Raw genomic sequence first — 26,627 nt, 5'->3', positions numbered from 1 at the left:
ATTATAGGTCAATGAAATAAAGCCAAATTCTCTTTCTGTTTTAAAGAAACTTGGAGGGAGAATTCTAATTGCTTCTCGAAAAGTGCTACCAATTGTGAGTCCCATATCCGACCACCTTGACTAGAATCGCTGATGAGATATCGGTTTTTTTCATCCAAGGGGAAGTATTTGAGCAAATTGAAATACAAGATGAAACTCTCCTTTAGGTTATCACTTTACCTTTCTACTTGTTTGGGATATTCTCTGGGGAACTATATTATTTTGAGGTACTTCTCACAAAAGAGAGCTGAGTGAGACAAAACAGCTCAAAATCAGTTCAGAAGCAGATGATATAATCTCGACTAAAATATGTTAATCCCTTATTCAATCTGAGAGTGAATGGAATGTCCTGCACTTAATGAAATAAAAGTGTTTGATCTAGATCGCTTACCAGTTTAATCCTTCATTTGTAACCAACGTTTCCCCTCCTTATTTAAAGAAGTAGGAATAATTGAGAGAATAACAGTCACAAGGGCATTTGAAGAATGCCTGTTGCCCCCCTGGACAAATATTCACTCAACACCCATGTGTCAGATGATGAGAATAAGCCCTCCCACAGCTGTATTTGTATTCACTTTTGGACCTCAGCTCCTAGCAATCCACATTGTAGGGATCTTAAAAAAAAAAAAATTGACTGGGTGATACAGACTTCCAGCAGCCATTTCTCCACCTCTAAATCAGGTTTTGCAAATCTCTTCTGCATTTCCAAGGGTGAGAAACACAATGGGAGAGGTGCTACAGTGCAGCAGGACGTCAATGACTTCCTTGCATTACAACTATCTCTAGGATAGCTAAGTGAGAGCTGTTCAGGAGAGAAATTTTATAGGTTGAGTTGAATGCCTTGGGTGCGTTTATAGTTTGAGGCACCACGGTAAGACATTTACATACCTTTTCTTATATTCTACATAGTTATTATTCTTATCTGAGCTTCAATTTCCTTGTCCAAAAAAAAAAAAAAAATGGGACAATACCTACCTCAAAACACTCTTATGAGAATTCAATGGGACTTATAGAAAGAAGGGTAATTAATATTTATTGAAGTATTGAATACCTACTAAAGGTCAAGCTCTGTGGTTTGTTCTTCTACGTACTTTATCTCATTCATTAGCTTCATTTTAAAAATGAAGAGAATGAAATTAAGCTGAAGTAACCAAAACTATAGAACCTAGAACCCAGAACACAAATAGTTAAAATGTGTCAGGCATTTTTCTTGGCTGTAGTGAACAAGACAGGTCTGTCTTAAAGAGATCTTTAGCATAAGCCTCCAGAAAATGTTTGGGGGTGGGGAGGGGGAGGGTGATGGCTTATAGGGAAGAAAAATCAATAGCAGTTTTGGGCCATGATGTGTTTTAGATGCCTATTATACATCCAAGGGGTGAGGAGTAGGAGGTGGAGACAAGTCTGGAATGTAAAGGAGAGGTCTGGGCTGGAGATAGAACACTGAGTCATCAGCATGTAGATAATATTTAAAGCTGTGGCACTGAATGAGATTTCCCAGGAAAAAAGTAAAGACGGAGAGCATGGTTAAGGGCGGACAGCCCTGGGGCCCTCCAACATTGTGGCCTGATAGGCGATACTCAACAAAAGAACCGCAGACATGGCCAATGAGGTGAGTAGAAAATGGCATGAGTCTGGGGTCATGGAAGCCTAGAGAAAAACATTTCAAGGAGGGAATAATCACTAGTAATGCTACTGTAAATTCATGCAAAATACAGAGAACTAATCACTAGTTTTGGCAAAAAGTTGCTCTTTTATTCAACAAATATTTATTTAGTACCAGCTCTACTAGATACGCTCAAGGGACCAGTGCACGAAACAGACGAAAATCCCTGTCCTCATGGGGTTCATATTCTGGTGAGGGGGGGAAAGGTGAACAATTAAATCACTGTTAACTGTAAAAGTAAAAACAGGCGGGTATTTTACCTGTAAAAGGTTATTTCGGGAGTAAAAAAGAATTGCAATCTGGGACAAACAAGCTGCAGCAAAACCATAGGCATGTGGGGAGGGGGAACAAAGGAGAGGCATGCTTCTTTAAGGAGAACAGGGGTAATTTGGAAAGGCCGTTAGGAACTAAAAGTCCACTGCAGTAACCTGGGAGTTCAAAGTGTGGTGGCTTCTCATTGGCTGAGCTATTGCTGGGGGGATAAGGAAAGCTTGTCCTCCTCCAGCTGGAGCAGTAGAGTAGTATCTACGTGCAAGGTGAAGTCCATCTCTTCCCTTTTGGGTCTGCAATTGACTACTGAGTGGTAGGTGTGATCGCTCCTCCTGTGGAAACCTCCTGACTTTATTTTAGTGAGGCTCCTCCTTACTAATTTTCACAATAGCATGCTAGTTGGTTATAAGCGCTTTACAACTAAAACTAAAGCAAGGAAGAAGAGAGTTCGGGATGAGGGGAATAGGGCAGGGTTGTGATTAAAAGAGGATGGTCAGGGAAAACCACACAGGTGACATTTGAAGACCTGAATGAGCGGAGGGCATGAATGAGCTATACAGGTATCTGGAGGAAGAGCATTTAAGGGTGGGGAGAACACCTGCCAAAGAAATTGCCTGGAAAATTTAAAGACTCCCTAGGAGACCAGTGTGGCTGGAGCAGAGTAAGTGGGGAGGAGGGAAATTGAATGAGGCAATGGGGGTGTCCGGGGGAGGCTGTGGAGCCTTCACTGTGAGACAGGAAGCCAGGGTTTTGAGCAGAGGAGTGACACTGGCTGACTTCCATGTTGACAGGATTGTGCAGGCTGCTGTGTTGAGAATAGACTATTGGGGACAGGAGTAGGGTGCTGAGCAAAGGGTGAAGTAGGGAAGTTGGTTAAGAGGCAACTGCAATAGTTTAGGTGAGAAATGGTGGCCCCTGGGCCAAGGTGGTTAACAGTGAACCTGGTGAGAAGTTGAGCGATTCTGGATACACTTGGCATCGAAAGCAGATAGGATTTGCTGATTAGCTGGATGTATAGCCTGTCAAAGAAACCACCAAACATGATAGCGAGATTATGAGCCGGAGCAACTGGAAGGATGGCGTTACCATTAACTGTGTTGGGGAGGACTTCAGGAAATTGGAAATTCTGTCATGGATATTGTCCTTGCATGAGAACGGGGTGGAGATCTCTTTACGTGAAGAGGCTAGCCTTAGTGGGAAGCATGGACAGCTCATCATCAGAGTCCCAGAGAGAGGTGCAAGCCCATGCAAGCTCTTTTGTTTAATTATTTTTAAAAATTTTTTTTAAAAGATTGTATTTATTTTTTGGCAGAGAGAGAGACACAGTGAGAAAGGGAACACAAGCAGGAGGAGTGGGAGAGGGAGAAGCAGACTCCCCGCTGAGCAGGGAGCCCGATGTGGGGCTCAATCCCAGGATCCTGGGATCATGACCTGAGCCGAAGGCAGACGCTTAACGACTGAGCCACTCAGGCGCCCCTAATTATTTTTTAATTGAAGTATAGTTGACACCAAATGTTACATTAGTTTCAGGTGTGCAACATAGTGATTCGATAACTCTGTACATTATGCTACGCTCTCTCATGACGGCTTCTATTTTTTCAATGAAATAGCACTCAGGGTCATCAGCCAAGAGTGAATATGCAGGGAAGAGATGTTTGAAGTTTGAAGAGACACTTGTCAAGGAGAGTGAGGGAATATATGGATGAGGTAGTAAAGTAAAATTCCCCGGCAGCATTAAAAGCCCACTCAACCTTAATGACCTTAACGTGGTTATGTGTTTCCCTTCAGCCACCTTAAGGCACAGGTACAGATGTGGAGTCAGAAGACCTGGGATTAGCTGTGACCAAAAGTTTGCTGAGTACAATGGAATGAGAGAAAGGGAAAGACATTTAACGTTCAAGGAATTCACTCACCCCATACCTAGGGGTAGAGGACGTGAGAACTACCACCACTTGAGGGGAGAGCCTCGGGGGAAACTGTGTCTTGGGAGAGACAGGTTTCATTCAGAGCAAAGAAGTAAAGGAAGCATTCAAGGAGGCTGGGGGTGGGGGGTTGTTACTCTTGGTAAATCTGTTTCAGTGGAGTGGTGTGGCCTGATTGGAGGGAGTGGGTCAAGGAACAAGTGAGAGAAGAGTTGACAGAAAAGTGGACAACTCTTTGAAACATGTTTGCTCTGAAGGTGCTGGATGAGCTGAAGGTTGAAGGCAAAGTTTGTGTGTGTGTATGTGTGTGTGAGTTTTAAGATAGATGATATTTTACTATGTTTTTATACCAGTAGAAGAGATCCAGTTAAGAGAGTAAAAAATTGCCAATACAAGAGAAAAATGGCATACATGTGGGGATCCTTGCAGAAGCAAAACCCTTGAGGTCAGAGGGCATTGGATTCCAGGCATAAGAATCGGCCTTAGAACCAACTCGGTACAAGGAAAGTGGCAAAGAAGGCTGGAGGTAGGAAGATTGGTGGAAACGTGAGCTGGAAAGGTTAGTTAGTTCTCTTTGGAATGAATCTATTTTATCTCTTCAAGTATGAGAGGTTGTCATCTGGTGGGGGCGGGGAGAATGCTGGAGATCTGATGAAAGATAAGGGTGAGGAGAAACAGTCACGAGGTTGGGAAAATGAATTTACTAAGGAATTATAGGAAGTTTGTTTGGCAGGATCGAGTGCCCACCTGAGATCTGTGGTCCTAAACCTGAAGTGAGATCAGTCAACAGAGTTGTGTAACTTTTCCCCATCAGGCCTTGCCGCATGGGTGCAGGTGCCAAGTAAGTGGCTTCACAAGGACTGAGGGCTGTCCAGGTGCTTGTGACGGAGGGAGCACGGTACAAGGGGGTTGGGATGCTTGCCATGGAATGGTGCAAATAGGGGCTGTCATCTAGGCTTCATAAGGGAGGAAGCAAGGACAGGAACGGGGTCTAGATAATGACAAAGGGTGTGATCCAGGAGCTGGAGTGAAAGACCTGGGGTAAATGAACTCAGAGAGTAGAGGACGGGAAACTGAGAGGGGGTGTATGAGATTTAGACTGTGGAGAGAGTACATTATTGATTTTTCTCCCCCAACTGAAAAGAGCCTTCACCAAGTGAAACCTTTATGATCAAGGTGATGTTGCTTTTGGCTACCCTAAAGAAAGCACTTTCTGATTATATCACTGGTTTGGCGAGGAGAGTGGGAATTAATGGGAACTTCACAATCGATTCCAATATAAAATGAGTGCCTTACGTTTTATCATAGGGAAGCCCTACAGCGTATAGGGGAAATCTATAATTGCTTTGACATCAACATTGAGAGATACATTTGGCCTTAACTTTTCACATAAATGTTACGATGCCAATACTAAAATAAGAAAATGCTCATTTCATAACAAATGGAAATTTTCTCATCAAGTCTATATTATCAGTAACTTTAAAGAATAAGAGGAATTCTCTGGGAGTACACGTAAGAAAGGAATTTAAAGGAGAATATTTTGCTGTTAAGGATTTAAAAGTAAACGTTAAAAAAAAACCATTCATTATGAAATATTTTATTCCACTGCATTGTCATTTAAAATTACAAGAATATAAGCAAATAATGTCCAATGTCCAAACAGATTCAGGGTGGTCATCTTCAGCACTTAGTGACAAATTAATAGTATCACGGAAATGTTCAATCATTAAAAAGAATAGTCGAGTTTCATTTTGAGTCATAATCAAGATAAACTTTGTGTATATCATTAAACTTTCATTTGTCTTACACGATTCCATTTTCTCCAACTGGAAGCTGTGTAGGATCCAGCCCGACTTTCTTCATTGATACAGCAATATCAAACAAATAGTCATAACACTCACACCTATAAAAGAAAAAGCAAAGAATTGAAGGTCTCAGTGAAACAGAGTTCTCCAATCCTACCAATCACATTTCTCCTCTCTATCAAGCCAACCCTGTTCCTCGTGCATTTTTTTTTTCTCAATTCCAGGCCAAATTTTTCTCCTTTTGCCCCCAGCATTATTAAAACATGGAAAGGAATCCTACTGAATCATGCAATCATATTACATGCTTCTCAGGAAATAAAAGGGAGTTTAAAATATACTACTTACATAAATTTAAGTTTTCTACCATGTGTCACTTTTTGAAATAAGTGTAGCAAATCATTATATAACTTGGGTTAGCTTTATTCTTCCTTCTAGCCTTAAACTTGGAGAATGAGATCTGTATTTCCTTCTTTGTCAAGTGCATAGCGCCTTGCCAAATCATAGCTTGTCCAATAAATATTTCTTAATAAATGAATACATAATACAAATCAAATATCTAGACCTAATAAGCTACTTAAATTAAACCAATCTGACCAATAACACACACACACACACAAAATCCTACTTCCTTTCAAATCATAAAACATACTCCATTCCCTTTCACATTTACAGTGTGGTGATTTGTCCCAAATGTCCTGTGATTGATACTTACATGGTTTTAGCTTTCTCCCAGGTTTCTCCCCAGACGTACACGCCATGACGCCTGACTAGGACCGCGCAGGAGTCTGGGTATTCATTTATCGCACAAGCCATTCGTTCTTTGAGGTCTTTCTCCTCGGGTGTGTTCTCAATAATGGGTACCACTAACATATCATCATACCTATAGGACAAAACAAGCCATTTTTTCCCCCATTAAAACAAACGTATTCATATGTAAAGTTTATAATTTTTTTTTTTCAAGTGACCAGTTAGACATTCTCTTTATTTCTGAAAGCCACTCCAAATTATGGACAAGATGTTGCATGTTATTCTGTATATCTTGCATAAACTGCTGTATCAAAAGACGTCTTGGGAATTTGGCAGGTATTATTCTAAGTATAAGTGGTAGAAATTTGTATAGGATACCAAAACCTAAGAAAGAAATGATCAAGATCATACAAGTATTTCCTTGAAGCAGAGACAATCATAATATTTTCAACAGGAGATGGGAAATGATAGATCGGATAACCAGAAGCATAGAAAGGATTAACAATTTAACTGCTTATTAAGTATGAATTTTCCAAAGATACAAAATCCTTTTCTTTTATCTCTGCAACACCCCAAAGTGTCTCAGGCAAATAAATAAATACAGATGTGGTTTGTGGCACCGGGATAGCAAGAACCTTCTGGAAATAACTCTTAATGGTGTGATGATATTTTCGGAACATTCTCAAGTCTGTGGCATTAGAATTCTTTTACTTCCATCTTGTTTTCAGGAAATACATGTGATAAAATCGGCATAAATAAGCGTTTTCCTTTTTGCTCATGTCGAACTTGGACATGTTTTCCCTTTTACATGGATTTCTCTTGCCTTTTAATGTAACATCTGCTTTTTTACTACCTCTGTAATGGCCAAACGTAACAATAAAAAAGTTCTAGGTATAGTTTTATCAAAAGTTGCAACTTCAGGACAGGTATAGGTTAAGTAGCTCTCATGTATGGAGATGTTTATTTATTTATTTTAAGATTTTGTTTATTTATTTGACAGAGAGAGACACAGCAAGAGCAGGAACACAAGCAAGGGGAGTGGGAGAAGGAGAAGCAGACTTCCCGCCGAGCAGGGAGCGCAGTGCAGGGCTCTATCCCAGGACCTTGGAATCATGACCTGAGCTGAAGGCAAATGCTTAATGACTGAGCCACCCAGGCGCCCCTTATTATTTCATTTAAGTAGAAGAGAAGTAATTAAAAAATATTCTTAAATATGGAAGGAATGAATTGCTAATCCCAAATCTTTCCTAATATTGGCCAAGAGAATCACAAACATGTATCTCCCTCAAGCCTATACTGAATAGTCAGACATCTTTTTGGGGGTACAATAGTATCACAGCAAAAGAAGACCTGAAATTCAATCCGATCACCCACTTTACAGACAAAACACTAATCCTTCTGAGTTAAATGAGGAACAGAGCCAGGATGGTCCTTTGATCATTAAACAGTTCTTTTCACTCTACCACCGGCGGCGTGTTGCTGCCAGGAGAGAGGACAATTACACTTACATATGGGAACCTCCCCTGAGGAGAATTAGGTATGTATTTGAAAGTTTTTGTTTTTCAAGATGGACTTAAAAAAAAAAAAAAAAGATATATCTCTGCCTCCTGAGTGGTGATAATGACCCTGTTACTGATTTCCAGGCTCAAAGAGAATTGCAAAGGACATTGCAAAAAAGTTTGTATTCTTTAAGTTCTGAAACATTTAAAATAATATATGAAATGTGTATGTTATGGTACATAAGAAATGACATCATTCATGACATTCCTTTCCCCCCCAGAATTCCGAAGGCTGTGGAATTCTACTGTGCTGTTCCTCTAGGCAGCTGTTCACACCTCCTTCTGACCTACTTTTATCTCTTCACCAAAGGAATCAAGTGCTGAGGAAATTAATAGCACACATAATGCCTCTCCTTCAAGATCCAGAATGGAAAAGGCAGTGTGGGGCTATACTTTCTTTAGTATGTACACTTTCATAATTTAAACATTTAACTTTTGTAAATAGGTAGTCCACAGTGCTAACGAATGCTGTAGGCATACAATAAATATTAACTAAAATTAAATCATAAGTAAGTTCTTGACACACTAGTTTAAACTTGTACATTCTACGACGTGGAGTAACAATAAGATATTGCTGTCAGAACACTTTAGAAAAACTGGCACCCATTTCCTCTAAGCTAGATAAGGTAGAATCAGGCCCTTTAGCAAATTAATAAGCTCAGAAATAAGAATGCCAATACGTTCAAATGAAATACTTAGCTTGTACCTGAGCACTGAGAACACGTTTCTTCCCGTGTAGATTGGCAAATAATTCTACATTTTGGTGGGCTGGTGGATTTATTTGACTTTATCTAGAAGGTTCTATACCATCTATGCCACTTTCCATACTGAAAAATTATAAAAATACAGAGATCTACTTAATTGAAATAAGTGTACAACTTTTATAAATATGAAAATGTTCTAGAAATACTAAATTAAATCAGGATGAAGTAGAAACTTCAGTAAGGGCTGAAGCTTCCCGGAGACCTAGTGAAGGTGAGGGGATCTTGCTCTCTGGGTGATTCCATACGGAACATAATCTTTCTGTCTCTATAGAAAGCTCAGCCAAGGGTTTTTCACCTTACTCTGACAAATGTTTCATTATTTGTGTTGCTAATAATTTACCAAGTTGGGGTAGGGGAGGAGGAGGGGAGGCATCTGATTTGTGTCACTGAGAAGAAATCTGTATAATAGTAATAATAGTAAGTGGGCTATTATTTAACGTAGATCCCACAACATCTCATTAAAGGTATAGAAAGATCAGTAGCTTCTTTATCAAAAGACCGAAAAATACTTTTCAAATTACTTAAGCAAAAATAGAAAAAAAATACCTATAATACCCTCCTGAAGTACATTTCCTTATTCCTTTGATCATCTCTTGATGGGTAATTTTAAACTCTCGTCCTGGAAAGAGAAGGGTGGCCATGACAGCAGCTTTTGAGTGGGTATGAATCACTGCACCTGCTCCTGGAGGAAGAAAAAAAAGTCACATGCTCAGTGAAAACAAAATGTTACCTTTTAAAGAAATATATATAAATATATATGTGTGTGTGTGTATATATATATATAAATAAAACACATTTATTTGTATATGATTTTGAACTTGTTTTTCTTGGCATGGAATCATTTTTTCTTTTCCCCCCCTCTATACACATATATAATATGTGATTATAACACAATCATAAGTTGGCAATAGACAGGAGGGTAGGAAGGGAGGGAGGGAGGAAGAGAGAAATGGTAATAGAGAAGCTGGAAAGTAAAAGGCATTTAAGCTTTATCCGCATCAGGACAATGCACAATACTTCACACGTGCTCAAGAAATAGCTTTAGATGGTCTGAAGTACAGCTGTAATAATCATGGAGACCACAGTCAAAATGGTACCATTTAATTAGGGGTTCCTCTGTGCCAAGCACTGGGCAAATCCCCTTTATATGTTACCTCTTGCTCTTAAGTCATCACGACAACCATAGATGGAAATTCTCTCTCCCCAACTTGATGGTCAAGGAAGTGGGGAGCTTGGAGATGTGAAATAACTTGTCTATGTTCACAGATAGTTGTGGCAGCACTTGGATTTGACTTCAGGGTCAGTGTGACCCGTAATCAGCGAGTTGGGTTTCATAGTGCAGGCCGTGTCTTGGTAGCATAAGGGGTGGTAGGGATTTTAAGGTATAATTGTAATGGATTTACCTAAAAAGGATTTGTATGCTATAAAATTCAGTAATGGCTATTTTTGCGATTGGAAGTTTATTTAGCTTTTTGCTGGGAAAGGGGCTTCATTCTGTTAGAATCTGTTCCTGAGGTTTTGCCCTCTCAGGAGCAGCGGACAAAGTCCAGAACAGAACATAGCATGATCACAGACTCAATCCTGATTTCATTCAGTGGCTATATTAAAGCACGGTTCTAATGCCTTTATTGCTATGGTTGAGCCAGTTATAATTTTCTATTTTCATACTGTCCTCTAGGTTCAACCTTTCCAGACTGATTTTCTACTGCAAATTCTGGGAATTAAAATAAGACTCCTACTTTATTGTACAGTACATTTTTTAAAAAGATTTTTTATTTATTCACTTAAGAGAGAAAGAGAGAGAGCACACCAGCAAGGGGAGAGGGAGAAGCAGACTCCCTGATGAACAGGGAGCCCAACGTGGGGCTCGATCCCAGGACCCTGAGATCATGACCTGAGCCGAAGGCAGATGCTTAATTGACTGAGCCACCCAGGCACTCCTTATACAGTACATTTTTAAAAAAGAGAGGACCAGTCCTACTAAAGTAAAGGCCACAGTTTCCCCTCATTTATAATTTGACTTACTTCTACTACAAGTTCCCAGAGGTTTAACTCTAAACTAGAAGTGGGAATCTGATTGTAAATATAGTATTTAGTCAATTTGACAATCTAGTGGAGTCATACTAGGTTGAAATTCTGGCCCCAATACTCACTAGCTATTTATTTTAGGAAAATCTCCCAGATCCTCTGTCCTCTGGTATATAAAATGGAGTAACAATGGACCTTCCACTAGGCTGATTTGAGGTCTGAATGTGTTAACATATTTAAAGGTTTTTTTTTTTTTTAAGATTTTATTTATTCATTTGAGAGAGAAAGAGAACACAAGCTGGGGGGAAGGACAGAGGGAGAGGGAGAAACAGGCTCCCCACAGAACAGGGAGCCTGATGTGGGGCTCGATCCCAGTACCCTGGGATCATGACCTGAGCCGAAGGCAGACGCTTAACCATCTGAACCACCCAGGTGCCCCAACATATTTAAAGTTTTTACACATAGTAGGTATTCAAGAAATGTTAACTACAACAATAATTACAATTATTTAGGGAATCTACTCTGTAGCAAATATTCTTTACGTTCAATCCATTTTCTGCCTACCTCTCATTGTGTAAGCATTCATGAAAAGAGGAGTACACTGGCTTTTTTTGAGATTCTTACACGGTGGAGGTCCACTTATGTCCTGTTCATTGATGTCACAAACAAACATGTCTTCAGGCTGTTTATAGAGGGGGGGAAAAGAAAAAAAAAGGCTTATACAATATCATTTAGAAGTGTCCCTTTTCTTGTGTGTGCTAATATATATGTATGCATATTTAACTCCTATTTTAAATATCCATATGTAGTTTCTCTTTGAAACTCTTTAAGCCATTTTGAGAAATAATGTTTCTACTGATAAAAATATTCTCGAGAGTTAAAATTCTTCCTTTAGAATTTGAAGAAACAATTGGTATGGAAAATTTCATATGTATGTAATAATATTGCTGTTTTCATTCATGTAGCTTCTTAGATTTTCCCTGCAATTTCACAATTATATTTCAGAGAAGCTATACAAAGAAATCATCATTTTGAGATGGGTGCTACAGTTCTTTTTTTATATGTCATGATATGAGGAAAAATATAGAGTTGAATTTCTAATCTCCTGAGAAACGTTTTAACTGATACTCAGAAATGTTCACCTCAATAAGGTATATTATTTTAAAGTTCAAGCAGTTAAGCAGATGCAGATTTTTCCTAGTAGTGCGTGCATACTTCCAACTTGTGACTTTCCCTTGCCAGGGCTTATTACAAACTACAATCTAAATGTTTCATTAATGAAGCATTATGCCTTAGCTAGAAGTTAAGTGTTAGATGTTTGTTTTAACTAGCTTTTGAGTCTCCTAAGCATTAATATGGAATGAGACTTCTCAAAAATTTGAAATAAAGTTTTATAACTTCAGATTGGAATAGCTTTGCTATTGTTAAATATGAGCCAGTTTGGTCCATTTGAGACTATCAATGTGACTACCCTACTAGCCTGATAAAGATGCTATAATGCTGCAAAATTATAATCACTTTGTAAAGATTGCACTATTCCCTTGTGCCCTCTAGAGGTTGAATGAGAATTCAAAATATATTAGTTGCATGGAGATTACTTAATCACCTTAAAAAAATGGTTAATAGTTACTTATCAAATGTTTATTGATTATTTAAATTATAACACTATAACCCCCCCTTAAAACTTTTAAAATTAATTCCCTTTCACAAAACAGTAGTCAAGTAGAGAAGAGAAAGCATTTGGAGTTAAGAAGGATCCCTTTAACATACCTGAATCCGTTCCTTTTGCACTCCTGAAGGAGCAATGTAGATTTCATTGCTGGTAACACAAAATAAAGAAATTGGCATTTATTTAACTCTACTCTTCTGCTTTTGACCAAGGACAAGTGTATTCTTGCAGTCCAATCATCAATATTCTTTATAAATCAAGTCACACAGAAAGCTGCTTGATTTAATTAATGGTATACGCTGTATAGAAAGAATACCAAATTACTGGTAATGTCTTTATAGTGCTGGTGACAGGGTAAAATTTTGATAGTTTTCATATATATTTCTTTATTTCTTTTTACAGTGCAAAATCAATGATAATCAGAATTATCTGGTTAGGGGAAATACAACTGTGAAAACACAAGTCTTTAGCATCTTTAAGCATGAGTAAGCAGTTTATCTTATTATACATGGAATAGTTATTATAAAATCCAATCAGAAGAAAATATTCTCATGAAGAGTAGATCTCTGTCTTACAAGGGATCAAGTTTAATTTTATTGCTTGAAATGCTCTTCTTATAAAACATGAAGTTCGGGGACCCCTGTTGGACAGTTTATTAAATTACAGCATTAACACAGCTACTTTTTGGGTGGAATATATGCTTCCTATTTGAAAAGCATATCTTTCTTGTGAAAATATTTGGTAATAAAGCTAAAACAACTGCGGAAAGTTAAAAATATAAAAGGCATGCTTACATCTGGAGATCTTTCTGTTATAGAATGTTGTGCGAAGGGAGATGCTATAATATACCATTTATCAGAACGTACTCTCAAATTTGATTTGGAAATTAATTTCAAAATCTTCTCTAAAGGTCCTTATCAGTTTCACTTGCTGCCAGAGGGTTTTAAAAGCTGCCACATACAAATGAAGGAAATCCCAGCACCTGCACGCTCCAGCTTTTGCCCCTGAGCCATGGATAGAGGGAGACTGAATATTAACTGTTCCCTAGTGAAAATGAGGATGATGGCCTATATTGAATCAAGCTATCAATCCTGTTGGGATTATTAATAAACCTATAGATTTGTAACTGACAAAAATGAAAGTTTCTTTAAGGGTCCATTTGTAAACTAAGGTCTACAAAATAAATGCCTGAAAATGGGAGAGAAATCCAAAGCACAGCAAGCTATATCCAATCATTTGTTTTCACAACGACATAGCTCACTTTACATAAGGCTTTGTTGCATAAGAAAACATGGAGCGGCATTCCTCCGGAATCAGTGGAATTGGTAGGGATCATACTGTTAAAAAAGGGCCCTTTGCAAATACGAGGGATCCAAATCTTTTGTCCTTGGGTAACATGGAATCATTTCGAGAATCCTGTGTGGTACGAAGTCAGTGGACTTGTAGGGTAAGTCTTGTGTGTGGAGAAATTTATGCAATCTGGGAACAGACCCAAATAAGTTCAAAACAGCCTGTTGGTAAATAAAATCCATCTACAAAGTGGAAAAATCCAGGGTATTCTGTTTATTCAAATGATTTGGTAATCTAAATCTGTTTTTATTGCTGCCTTTCTGAAAACAAAAATCAGTTTAGACTGATCACCTTGGGTAATTAAAAGATTAGCTAAATAGATTGTGGAAAAAATACATTTTCACCTACAAAGAAGGAACTATATGGATAAAAATAGGAAGATAATAGAGCCTTTATTTTACGAGGGAAATATGCCAAAGATTAGAAGTGAGGTCTTTACTTGGTGCTGTAAGCTGCAATCAAAAAGCATTTTGAATTTGAAGGCATTAAGTTTTGGAATTTCTTTATCCATACTCTCTGCTCTTTGACTATTTGGTAAGGAAGAGGACAAAACTCAAGAGTTCATAATATATCTGTGTTCAGTTGCTTCTATTTTTTTTTTTACTGTCTAGTTATTTTAAAAAATGTAAATCTTACTATATGCCTCAGTTATCTTGTCTACAGTATGGGTTGATTAATTTTCATTCTAATAGCATGCCATAGGATTAGTGTCTCTGACACACGACGATAACATACCATGAAAACAGGAAATGCTAAATATGAATGATAATGACCCAACCTAAACACAGTGGCTGTTGGGTATCTTGGAATTGCTTATGATTACTGTCATTTTCTTGGTCTTCCATTTCCTCCTTCTGATTTAACGCTCATATGGATCTTAAGGTGTCTTTTATATACATCTTTTGTGACTACACACAAGTAGCATAATCTAGAATGGTATCAGCCAAACCTTGGAATCAGTAAATTTTATATTCCCAAACACAATCTATTGGGTTTATCCTTCATTCCAAATTTATTTGCTTTAAGCTTCAGACAAAGAAAAGCAAAATTTCACCAGCAACACGAGAATAACATAGTGGATAAAGTTAATGATGGGGGCTTATGAAGTCATTTAAATATTAGGAAAAAAACTGGACGTTTTACTACAAATTACCCATCTTACTCTGTAAAGCACAAAATTAATAAAATTCCAATGCCATAAAATTGTGGTTGCTTCCACCTGTGACCTCCAGGAGGAGCTCCTTACCCATTAAGAATCTAACTGAGGGCAAAGCATTTTTTGCTTATGATGCAATGTCCCCATAAATTGATTGTAGTGCTGTAAAAACCATTTAATTTTAAAAGGTGCCAGTGAGTGTTTTAGAGTGACCACCCACAATTTCAGTGCCTGGGTTAACAAAATTCTTCTAGAAAGAACACAGTCTTTTATGTCTTTATGATAAAGAATGTGGCTGTTTTTTAAAAGAGCCACTTAGAAAATGGTTATTGTAACTCAGCTGGGTAGAAAGCTCTATTTTGTACATACATAAACTTTCTGCATATGCGAATAAAAAGCAGTTAACTAAAGGCAATGTTTAGAGTATGATTTATCATAAATACAGCTGAGAAACCAAATTACTGGGAACACAACTAAGTGGATACATGAAAATGTTATCTTAGGGCCTTGTTCTGAACAGGTCAACTTGGAAGTTTTGGCAAAATCACCTGAAAACTGGCAAAGTACTGAAATGACACAGGAACACGGGGTGATGGTAAGAGAGGAGGCACAGAGGATGTACGATGTCCCATGAGGAACATGACCCTTCCACACAGAGGGCATCCCTATACACGTAACTGCGACAGTTAAGGCCCCCTAGTGTTGCCCACAGTTCAATTAATATTCCGTGAGTTACTTGGTAATTTGAAGCAGGTGAAATTTCACTGGCATCATCTTGTGGAATGCTGAAAAACCCCTTTTGTTCTAGATGTTCTGATTAAATTTTACGCTCCATTCCTTTCTAGGAAATGGAGCCTCCTAGGGGGTGTTACTGTATATATTCAGTATCATACAAGTGTTATAGTTACTCAATTTTGTTAAAGAAAGTGAATTAGGATAAAGAAATCAAGTTACTCAGTTTAACATTCAGCCTCCAGACAATACTATTCCTAAAACATTTCAGGAGAAAAAAAATTCATCCTCTTCCGGAAACACTGAAAAGAATGAGATTCCACAACCTGTATTTTCATTGTTAGGTTATGTACTACCTCATCTTCTTGGAGGAAAGACACTGAATAAATCTCACGAACAATTAAATAATATTCATTCCTTCTGTTTCAGCCAGTCCCTCTTGTTTTCTCCTCTGAGCAACAAAGACCAGCAGGTGCTGTCCATTAGTGATGACACATGATGCATTTAGAAAGGCATATTGCCTGTCTTTTGACTTAATAAAATGTATTTTTTTAGTATTTTTGATGGTTCGTCACCTGTATTTAAGTGACTTTTAAAATATGTCTCTAAACCTTTAAAACAAATCCTGTCCACCTAGAGGGGACCTTTTCTAATTCCAGCCATATAAACATAGTTGGCAACATGTTATTTAACTTTGGTACTCCGAAGACTGAGGACCAAATTATTCTGATTAGAAATTGTGGTTCTTAAGCCCTTAGGTATTTATTGTATCTACAATTTCTGCACATGTATTCAGTTATGCAACTATTCATTTCTCCATTTAGAAACTAAATATTTTCAGTATCACATAAAACTGGGCACCAGGTGTTCTTTAGACATAACACATATTAGGCTCTTCATTGGGCTACTTATATGGACAAGTCCCAAAATGAAATCAGCCCCAAACTTACCCATGTTTCAAGCTAATTCCTCCTCCAGTCCCAGTGACCCAACCCAAATGGTAAAACTGTTTGCAAAGCTCTGGGATCAGGTATCTTGGATGTTCCTTGTCCTTAAAAAGAAGATAATGATTTTTCCAATAGATATTATATTATCAAGTGACTTTTCTAGCTGACATCTCTGTTAAGAAGCCCATGTAAGGGGGTGCGTGGGTGGCTCAATTGGTGAAGCATGTGCCTTCAGCTCAGGTCATGATCCCAGGGTCCTGAGATTGGGTCCTACATGGGGTGAGGGGTTCACTGCTTATAGAGGAGTTTGCTTCTCTCTCTCTCCCTCTGCCCCTCTCCCATCCCCCCACTTGTGCTCTCTCTCTCTCTCTCTCAAATAGATAAAATCTTTTTAAAAAGCCAATGTAAGGAAGTTTAAGAAAATCTACCATAGAGAAGGTACCATGAGGGAAAAAACTATTACAAAACATACTTTGTTTTTAATGTTTAGAAGGTGGATCTACTATGTTATTTTGGCAACCTGAAATTATTCAGAATAGGGCCATTTAGTCCAACACTATGGGACAGGCTGCAAGAACAAGGTGGGGAAACGCCTAGTATATATGTGTCTATTGCAATGGCTGAAACAGTATCTAGTGCTGAGAGGAACATGATTCCGTCTGTCCAGCGAATTTCTTTACACAAAACATCTTATTCAATTAAGTCATGATATACATACGACAGCTATGTATTCATATTCTGTGTTGGCTTCAATTTTATTTTTATTCTAAAATCTTTTTTCCAGTGATTACATTGTTTTCTCTTACTACAAAAGCAGTATCTACTCACTATGGAATATAATTTCAAGAAAATAACATGGAAAGGACTCACTCAGAAGCAATCATAATGAATACTTTCTGGGCTCATTTTTATGAAGATATGTGTGTACAGGAACAAATGTATGCATGTTGGGATAAATTTTGAGCTTTATGTATTTTTATTGAAGTAGAATTGACATATAACATTATATTAGTGGATAAAGAGTAGATATTTGTATATATTGTGAAATGATTAGCACAGTAAGTCAAGTCAAAATAAGAGCTTATTTTTATTAAGTTTAATGATTACTTCTTTAGGAAAAAAAAATCAATGTTTCCCCCATTTTTTAAAATGAAAATTAATGAAAACAAAAACAACAATAAAAAAATACACTGAATTCTATTTTTGGCAGTATGAAATACTACTCTTAACTTGAAAACAACTAAAAATGCTGAATAAATTTTTTAAAAACATTTCAAATTAAATTGCGGAGCTGGCAAGAAAGTAAGGTTTGACAGTATCCATAAAAGAAACCAGGGTGAATCTACCTGGGAAGGAAGCTCTGAAGTCGTAATTTCCCTGAAAGTATTTGCAGAACTCTGGTGAGCTTAAGCTCCAATTTTATAGCTATGCAAGCCACTAGAAACACGAGATAAAACACAGGATGTGCTCAGAATGGGGTACCTGATAGAAAAATCCCTTCACAGGTTTGAGACCAGACAACGGGCTATACCCTCGAGGTAAGGGTGAACAAGACATAGACCCTCTGTGCACAAAAGCATAGCAAGGAAGCTTGCCTAGATAAATCTTGGCACTGAGTAAAGGGGAAAAACATCTCTGAGTCCAAAGAGGATGATTATTGAACAGACCAAATGTTCAGGTATTTAACTGGCTTTCGGAAATTATGGTGTTTTCCAAAATTCACTGTTAATATTTTACATATACATTGTATTTTATTATAAATGATAATTTGATGGAGTAGACTTCAAAATATAAAATTAAGAACATGGGAATGTTAACATTCTTTAAAGTTCTGAATCAACACAGGCTTTGGAGTTAATGGACATAAAGTCAAACCTACATTATACCATTTATTGCTTATATGACTTTGGGTTTCACTTTACTAATCCATAAAATGAAAACATTATGAGGATTAAAATGAGATACAGTGCTATAGGCTTCTAGGTATGGGATGAATAAGTTTTTTTAAAAAAGAGAAAATAATGAAGATAAAGCATCCAGGACAATATGTGACAGTCAATGTTAGTTTCCCTCCCATTTTTTTTCATTGTTACATTAGTTCGGGTGTCCAATATACTGTATTTGACAGTTCTATATATTACTCAATGCTTACCACAATAAATATAGTTGCCATTGTTAACATATAATGTTATTACAATATTATTGACTATATTCCCATGTTGTACTTTTCATCCCTGTGACTTACTTATTTTATAACTGGAGTTTTACCTTCCTTCCCATTCTTAATGTGTTAAGAATTCTTGAATTAAAAATAATAAGAATGCTGTGTTGGCTTTCCTTATATCTGTCCTTACAAAATCTAACCAGAATTATCCATGCCCTGTGTCACTTGCTATTTCCTTTTTTAGTGATACAAATGATATTTTAATTATACATTAAAGTACAGCTAATGAGAAGACTCCTACAGTCTTCCAATCCTTAAAACCATCAATTTGCATAGCAAGTTGCAAACATTATAGAAAATGGTCTGTTATTATGGGTCTCTCCCCTTTTCCTTTTGTCTTTTCCAGTACTGAGTTATTATAGCAATTAGCCCGCTTCGTGCTACAGGAATAACAATGATAAGGCAGCTGTTGTTAATAAAGTTTCACTCAACTGTTTAAACCCACAAAATTACAATTTCAAGGAAAATAATCACTGAGCAGTGGGAACTAACAGATATACTGGGTAAAATGCAGTCATCTAAATTGTTCAGAATGGTAAGGAAGTAAATATCAGAACATACATTTCAATAAGAATAGACAAGAAGGAAAAAGGTTAGTTAACATTTACTTCTCCCCTGAATGTCAATAATACTACTTGTCTGTTACTGTTATGTCTGGCTTTTCAATCAGAGTAAGAAGGTTGAAAGACATATCTAAAGATGGATTATAATCAATTTCTTACAGTAGAGGTCCTATACTGTGAGGGAGAAACATTTAACAATATTTTGTGTCTATTAAAAACATTAAAGTCTAAAAAGCAGTTGAATCAACACTTTATTTTTCCAATTTTTCAACCCAGTTGTTTTAAGGAAATCAACTCTACTGTCACTGAGACACCTGCTCACAGCCAACAATGACTCTACTCCCCTCCCCCACCTTTTCTTTCAATTTAAGCATAAGAGAGACATGTACTGCTTGGACAGAGGTTTTCCTGGGGGACTCTCACACAACTATAAAATAAACGTGTGAAAGACATTATTTAACCCATCAGTTAATGACGGAACCAGAAAGATGATACAACTGTGTCCAAAGAGAATGCAAAACACACACCCCTATAAAGTAATCAGGAATCCTAGATTTACAAATAAGGAAAAACTGGACAATATCCTCCAGGCAGCAACAAATTGAATGTCCAGAATACAGCTCGCATTTCTATGACCAATAATCATCTGCACTGTGTCAGCATTCTACAATTTACAGGGTTGCACAATAGCTCCAAGATGGCCCTAAGACACCTAGTGATCTTTTTTTGCTCATTTCAGTCCTTCAAAATTCTTGACACTGGCCTGAGGAAGGGACTGGATGCAGGCACAGCCACGTTGTCAGCGTTTTCTCAGTCCCTGGGCTTTGTTTCTCTCTGTCTCATTCTCCTCTCTGTGCATACTGGTTTTCTTTGCTATTTCACCTCCACTCAGAGCCCTATTTCTCCCTTTCGCCTTCACCATACTTAAAAACTCTTCTTCACATCAGCTGAGCACTGCCTAGAAGAAATGAGAAGACCTGAAGCTTGGCTTCAGCTTTGACCCTCCACTAGCTGAGTGCCCTCAGGCAAGTCAGTGACCTTTTCTGGGTATCAGTTTCCTTACATTAATAATCTGTATCCGTGATTTCCAGACTTCCCTAGATAGGCCAGCAGTTTGTTGTTGTTTAAATTTTAGGGACTGTCATAAGGTTGCCAAGTTAGAACATTTATTACATTTAACCATCTATTATCACCTTCTTCGAAAAAATGCATTTTTAACATAAAAAAGTAGGGTCATCTCAGAATAAAAGGTAGTCCTTTAAACTGAATGCATTAATTTTGTGAAATTCACTTTTTCATTATCCTGAGTTTTCTATTTTGCAACAGTTGAGTAAAAACTTTCAGGGACTCGGGCGCCTGGGTGGCTCAGTTGGTTAAGCGACTGCCTTCGGCTCAGGTCATGATCCCGGAGTCCTGGGATCAAGTCCCGCATCAGGCTCCCTGCTCAGCGAGGAGCCTGCTTCTCCCTCTGACCCTCCCCCCTCTCATGTACTCTCTCTCTCTCTCATTCTCGCTCTCTCAAATAAATAAATCTTTAAAAAAAAAAAAAACTTTCAGGGACTCACATTTGGGGAGGAATAAGGTTATCTTTCCCTATTTAGTCTCCTTGCCTACAATTTCTCCTTCCTCTCCTTCTTCTCTAGCTTAGCCTCCATTCTCCTTTTGGTACTAAAAGAATATACTACTTTGATCACTGAACCCCATTCCTCCAATCACAGAATGCACAAATGCCACATCCATAGTCTGTTACTTAAGTCCTTCTGCTTTCTTGCCCCACTTTACCTTTTCAAATATTTTCTTTCAGTTTATGTTTATATAAATCTCTCAGTTCTGTTCAGCCTAGTTGTAGTCAACCTCCAGGATGGCTCTCAATGGTCCCTGCCTCCTGGTATTCACACCCCGGTGTGTAGTCCTTCTCACATTGTATGGGGGCGTGCGTGACCAACAGACTGTAGTATAAGGGCAGAAGTGATAGTAGGTCACTTCTGACATGAGCTTATAAAGCACTGCAGCTTCTGTCTTGGGTGCTCTCTCTTGGCTCACTCGCTCCGGGGGAGTGAGCCAGCTGCTATGTGGTAAGGGTACTCAGCCTACGCAGAAGGCCATATGGACAAAAATCAGCGAGGAATGGAGGCCTGCCAACAACCACGTGAGCAAGCTTGGAAGCGGACCCTCCAGCTGCAGTCAGGCCTTGAGAGGACAGTGGCTCCAGCAGACAGTCTGACTGCCACCTTATGAGCAACCCCGAACCAGAACCTCGAGCCAAATGCTCCTGGATTCCTAATCCTCAGAAACTCTGTGAGACAATAAGTGCTTGTGTTTTAAGCCTAAGTTTTGGGGTATTTGTTATGGAGCACTAGCTAACTAAGACTTATTTTCCTGCTAAGCAAGTGCATCTTTTTTTCTTTGCACTGTTAATGCTCATGCTGGATTTTCAATTATCCCAACTCTAGCTATCAGACTCCTGCTTGTAGGCCTTTATACCACACTGCCTACCCACTTCACCTGGGATTCCTTCTGTCATCATCCCAGCAGGAAATGATCACTCCCTCCTCTAATCCTGTGCCACGGCATTTGCTTTATATACTTCTCCTTTGGTATTATAGAGCCTTCTCATTCATTCATTCAGCAAACTTTTACTGCAAGCCCTGAAAAAATGAATATTGAGTAAGATAAAAATCCTTACTCTTGAGAAGCTCACAATCTAGTAAAGAAGTTATGAAAGGACAAAGCAATACATAATACAAGACAGTCCAAAGAAGCTACTGCCTGGGGGGGGCAGAGCTAGTGGTGGGAGAGAGCAGGAGTTGGGAAAAGCTTCAGAGAGGAGGGGATGGCTGAGCTAAGTCTTAATAAAGCACAGTGGGAGTATGCCAAGCATTTCCTGGCAATTTGGCTGTGAACTCTTGACCAAGTCCCTGCGCTAAAGAAATTTACATTCTGGAGGGTAGTTTTGAAAAAGCAAAGAGAAGAATAAATTATAATAGGTAGGAAGAAGGAAACAAACTAGGAACTTATAGAAACATAGCAGAGATTGACTTGATTGAGGTGGTTAAGGATAGCCTCTCTGGGCACGTGAGGATCTAAGGCCTACAAAGTGTGAAAAAAACAGTGTGTGATAAGTGTGTTTGCATACGCAAGGTTTTTTTTTTTTTTAAGATTTGATTTATTTGAGAGAGAGCACGCACGCAAACAGAAGCAAGCGGGGGAGAGACAGAAGGAGAGGGAGAAGCAGACTCCCCACTGAGCGGGGCTCAATCCCAGGACTCAGAGATCATGACCTGAGCAGAAGGCAGATGCTTAACTGACTGACCCCCCCCAGGTGCCCCTCACATGCAAGGTTTTGTGTTGGGGAACAGCAAGCACTCCACCCTAAGAATACAGCAGATGTAAAGGCCCTGGAGTGTTACAGTGCTTGACATGTTTAAGGAATAAAAAAAAGGCCAGGTGGTCCGAGCAGAGTACTGACAAGGAAAGCGCAGATGAGTTTGCAGGGGCCTGGAAGCCATGCTGATGAGAACGGTCTTGCTGAGAGGGAATGGATTCATGGTAGGAGAGACAGGGAGAGGGAGAGAAACAACTTCTGGATGTGAGACGGGAGGGAGATCCTGAGCACAAGTGGAGGGATTGGGCTTCTTCCATCTTGAGAACTGAGAAGACGGGTTCAGGTTTAGGCAGCTCGGTAGGTTTTGTGGTAGAAGGTAAGTTCATATCCAACATCTTCTATTTTCTTAAGTATAAACAAAGTCATCAGCTGAGTAACAATGTGAGCACAGGGTATGGGAGGCTTGAAAAGATAATAAAAGGTATAAGTCAGTCATCTCAGAGAGTGGGACAGTAAAGTACTGGGGAAACCCAGGATGGTTGTTGGGCAGTGTTAAGTGTCAATCTGAGGCTGACATGTTGAAGATGAAGCGAGGCTGGTCAGTGTAGTTGTGTAGTTTTCTCTAGGAATGCAGCTCAGTGCAATCACAAAAACCATAGTTAGTAGGGTTCATCTTAGGCTGGGGTTTTGCTAGGCCAACTGTATTTGTAAATTAGGTCAACCATGATCTTAAGTAAGAATTGTTTCAATAGACTGGGTGTAGAAGCCAGATCTCAGTGGGTGAAGAAGTGAATAAAACTGAAAGGCAGAGAATTCTAAGGACTCTTTCTATAGTGTTGCAGTGAAAGGCTGGATAGGGAACAGAAGGGGAAACTAGTTAACATAGAGTTTTCTTTACACGCTAAAAGGTAAAATTAGGGAAAGGAGAGAGATTAATGGCATAGGAAAACAAAAGCCTAATAAATAGGTCAATCTTTGCTGAGACAGAGCAGTTGGAATTAGACCAGGGAGGTATTTATCTTAGACAGGAGGAAGAAGAAAGATGCAGGAAAATGTGTAATAATACAATTAATAACAAAAATAGTTAACATTTATTGAATACTTGTTTTATAACACATACTAAAGGCTTTATATGCACAACTTAGCTTAATCCTTATAACAACTGTGTTACACTAAGAAAGATTAATGTGTCCAAGACCACCCGGATGGCAACTGGCAGAACCAAGATTTGCACAGGCAGTCAGATTCTAGATGTCTTGTTCTTAACCTTCACATTATAACGTAGGTGGTAACAGGAAGAAATTGAAGTTAAGAAGTTCACACCTAATAGCTTCATTTTCTTTGTGATTTTGGAGGCAAAGTCATCTTCAAAACAGGCTTGGAGGAGAGGATGGGGTGAGATGGTGAGGTTTGGGGATAGTCACTTAAGGTAATGTGAAGGGAAGCTCCTCAGGGGGCTGCCATGAGGTGCTTAGGAGCTAGCTGCAGCAGGACTCAATAGTATTTGTATATGTCAAATGACACCCCTCCATCCCTTGGGGGTTCTGAGTGGGAGGCATTTAAGTAAAGGCAATTATTTGTAATATAGGATGGAGGATCCTATGATAGAGGCTTGATAGAGGCTACACACAGAGACCTGTATGAGTAAAAAAGAAAAATCCTTCACCCAAAAAAGTGTGGGCTGAAGGGGTAGTGGTTGGGCGGGGAAGGATATGGCCATGGGAATGGGTTGCTAGAGTGGAGGGGAGGGTGGAGATCTGATGAGGTCAAGGAAAACAGAGGAAAGGATATTGGAAGACCTTGTGTTACTGTAATATCAAAGCACAAATATTTATTATTCAGGGTTAACACATATAGGACACTGTGATAGGTAAGGTATAATTAAAAAATAGAAGTAGTTCTTGGTTTATTTCCCAGCTAAGCCTAGCTCCCTGAAGGGCAGGGAACATGCTCTTGATATAGCGATATACTTACCACAGTGCTTTGTTCAATAAACACTGACTGGATTAAGATCACATCTACATTAAGAAAAGTCCTATATCACAGGTTACAAACTGGTGGCCCAGGGGCTGAACCAAGCTTACAGGAAGTGGTTTATTTAAGTGCATATGCAAATCTGTTGTGAGTGGTGGAGCTGTGGTAACCTGGCAAGCACATTTAGGTGGTAGTCACTAGTCAGCTCAATCTAGACCCCATGAAGGAATACGAGCCCAATGCCATCAGATGTTCTAAAGTTTTTTTTTTTTTTTTAAAGATTTTATTTATTTATTTGAGACAGAGAGAATGAGAGACAGAGAGCATGAGAGGGAGGAGGGTCAGAGGGAGAAGCAGACTCCCCGCCGAGCAGAGAGCCCGATGCGGGACTCGATCCCGGGACTCCAGGATCATGACCTGAGCCGAAGGCAGTCGCTTAACCAACTGAGCCACCCAGGCGCCCAGATGTTCTAAAGTTTTAAGTGTTCTCCATTTTGAAAGGTTGGCTCAAATTTTTTATGAACAACGAGTGAACTAAACATGCCTGTTCACCGAATTGTCTGTTAGCAGTGTTTGGTTTGAGAATTTTCGTCTATTCTCAGATCCCTTGATAAAGGGATTGCTTTTAGATTTTATTTCACCACGATTTATTTACCTGGGGCATTAACACATGGGCTATTGAAACATCTTAGCAACATTCTACTAACAGGTTCCCTTGCTCACTTGCCACACACACCTGCCTAACTACCTGTCCTGTATCCAATGTCTCCCCCCTTCCCATCCAACTGTCCCTGTCCAGCATTCCATCCTCACAGTCGTCTTTGGTAATCTGGGGAGTTACTTATTCAAACGAGATTGACAAGTATCCTGCAATAAAATCTCCCATGTGTTATTACTTTTTAATTGGGACCTTCAGTCCTAAGAAAGAATAACAGGGGGAATAAGAGGGCTAATTTTGGGGTGGGGGGCTTTCCCTGCCTCTGAAGCAGGGCTTCTCACATTGTATTGTAATTGTTTATTCGTCTAGTTTTCCTCCAGACGCCAGGCCATTTGTCTTAATCATTGCTGTATCCCTGAGCACACTGGTGTTCCATAAAACTGTTGGTGAGTATACCCAGTGAATGAAAAGCAGATGCGGCCCGAGGGTGGATTTTCCTTTGACTCCTGCTCAAGGAAGAAAGCTTCTATGATCATCCCATAATCACTCTAAACTGAGGCAGGCAGAGCGGGAAAGCGCTGGCTACTGCACACAGCCCCGATCTGGCCACCGTTTCCAGAGCGCCTACTGCCTGCCAAACGTCGGGCTGGTCGCCAAGGGCGCAGAAAATAAGCTCGAGAGCAAACAGTCTTAGCTTCATTTCCACTCAGTGCTTCCCGTTGCCTAGTTTGGCCTTATTACCCCCCAAAAGTTGTTTCAAAACACACTCAAGATTCCCGGCGTTCTCCTCCGTTATTTTCCCTTTAAAGTGTCTGGCGCCCGGCGCTCAGCGCCCGCCGTCGGAGCCCAACCCCGGGAGCAGGACCGCGGCGGGGCCGTGGCCTCGGGTCGGCCTGGGGAGCCGAGGCGGCGGAGAGCGGGGTCGCGTCCGCACGGGTCCCAGGCACCCCGGGCCGGGGCCCAGCTCCCGCCGCCGCGTGTCACCAGCGCCTCACCTCCCGGCCCCGCCCCTACCTGCGCTCCGCAGCACCGCGAGCCGCAGTCTCCCTCCGGAGCGTGACAGCCCGACATGGCCCGGATGAGGAGAACCACGGCCTCCTACCTTCGCGCGGCTTCGAGACCCGCGCTCAGCCTGGGCTAAGCCCCCTCTGTGGTGAGGCCACGGCTGCAATCGGGCGGCGCTGAAGGCAGCCCGGGGGCGGGGCGGACGAGGCGGAAGGCGGGTCTCGGAG

At 39.6% G+C, this 26,627-nt stretch overlaps 2 protein-coding genes across 3 annotated transcripts in view; one reads left to right on the top strand and one right to left on the bottom strand.

Annotated features, from left to right (window-relative positions):
• PDHX (pyruvate dehydrogenase complex component X) overlaps window positions 1-26,627 on the top strand; it is a 120,801-nt gene that overhangs the window by 26,484 nt on the left and 67,690 nt on the right. The window contains exon 1 of one of the 2 annotated variants that reach the window (XM_044919660.1): window positions 25,801-25,841. The exons of the other annotated variant lie outside the window; for it this stretch is intronic. The gene's annotated coding sequence lies outside the window, so the exon portion shown is untranslated. Of the gene's footprint in view, window positions 1-25,800; window positions 25,842-26,627 lie in introns of those variants that run through there. 2 annotated transcript variants of the gene reach the window in all.
• LOC110576271 (APAF1 interacting protein) lies at window positions 5,448-26,588 on the bottom strand. Its single transcript, XM_021685361.2, has 7 exons — window positions 26,410-26,588; window positions 16,655-16,755; window positions 12,568-12,616; window positions 11,362-11,479; window positions 9,316-9,451; window positions 6,412-6,579; window positions 5,448-5,797 (listed from the first exon to the last, which is right to left on the bottom strand). Exons 1-7 carry the CDS (start codon window positions 26,464-26,466, stop codon window positions 5,698-5,700), a joined length of 729 nt encoding a protein of 242 aa, XP_021541036.1. The 5' UTR covers window positions 26,467-26,588; the 3' UTR covers window positions 5,448-5,697.

Source organism: Neomonachus schauinslandi, chromosome 11 (genome assembly GCF_002201575.2).
Source record: "Neomonachus schauinslandi chromosome 11, ASM220157v2, whole genome shotgun sequence".
NCBI classification, from domain to species: domain Eukaryota; kingdom Metazoa; phylum Chordata; class Mammalia; order Carnivora; family Phocidae; genus Neomonachus; species Neomonachus schauinslandi.
The sequence above is the reverse complement of the archived record's forward strand: the minus strand, read 5'-3'. Positions and strand labels throughout refer to the sequence as shown.

Bases quoted from the DNA above. Each gene is read 5' to 3' on its own strand.
- LOC110576271 (XM_021685361.2), bottom strand. From the start codon at position 26,466: ATGTCGGGCTGTCACGCTCCGGAGGGAGACTGCGGCTCGCGGTGCTGC. The intron at 6,580-9,315 runs GTATTTTTTTTC...TTTGTCCTATAG, and splicing joins ACTTCAGGAGGGTATTATAG to GTATGATGATATGTTAGTGG. The intron at 5,798-6,411 runs GTAAGTATCAAT...TTTCTTTTATAG, and splicing joins TGGGAGAAAGCTAAAACCAT to GTGTGAGTGTTATGACTATT.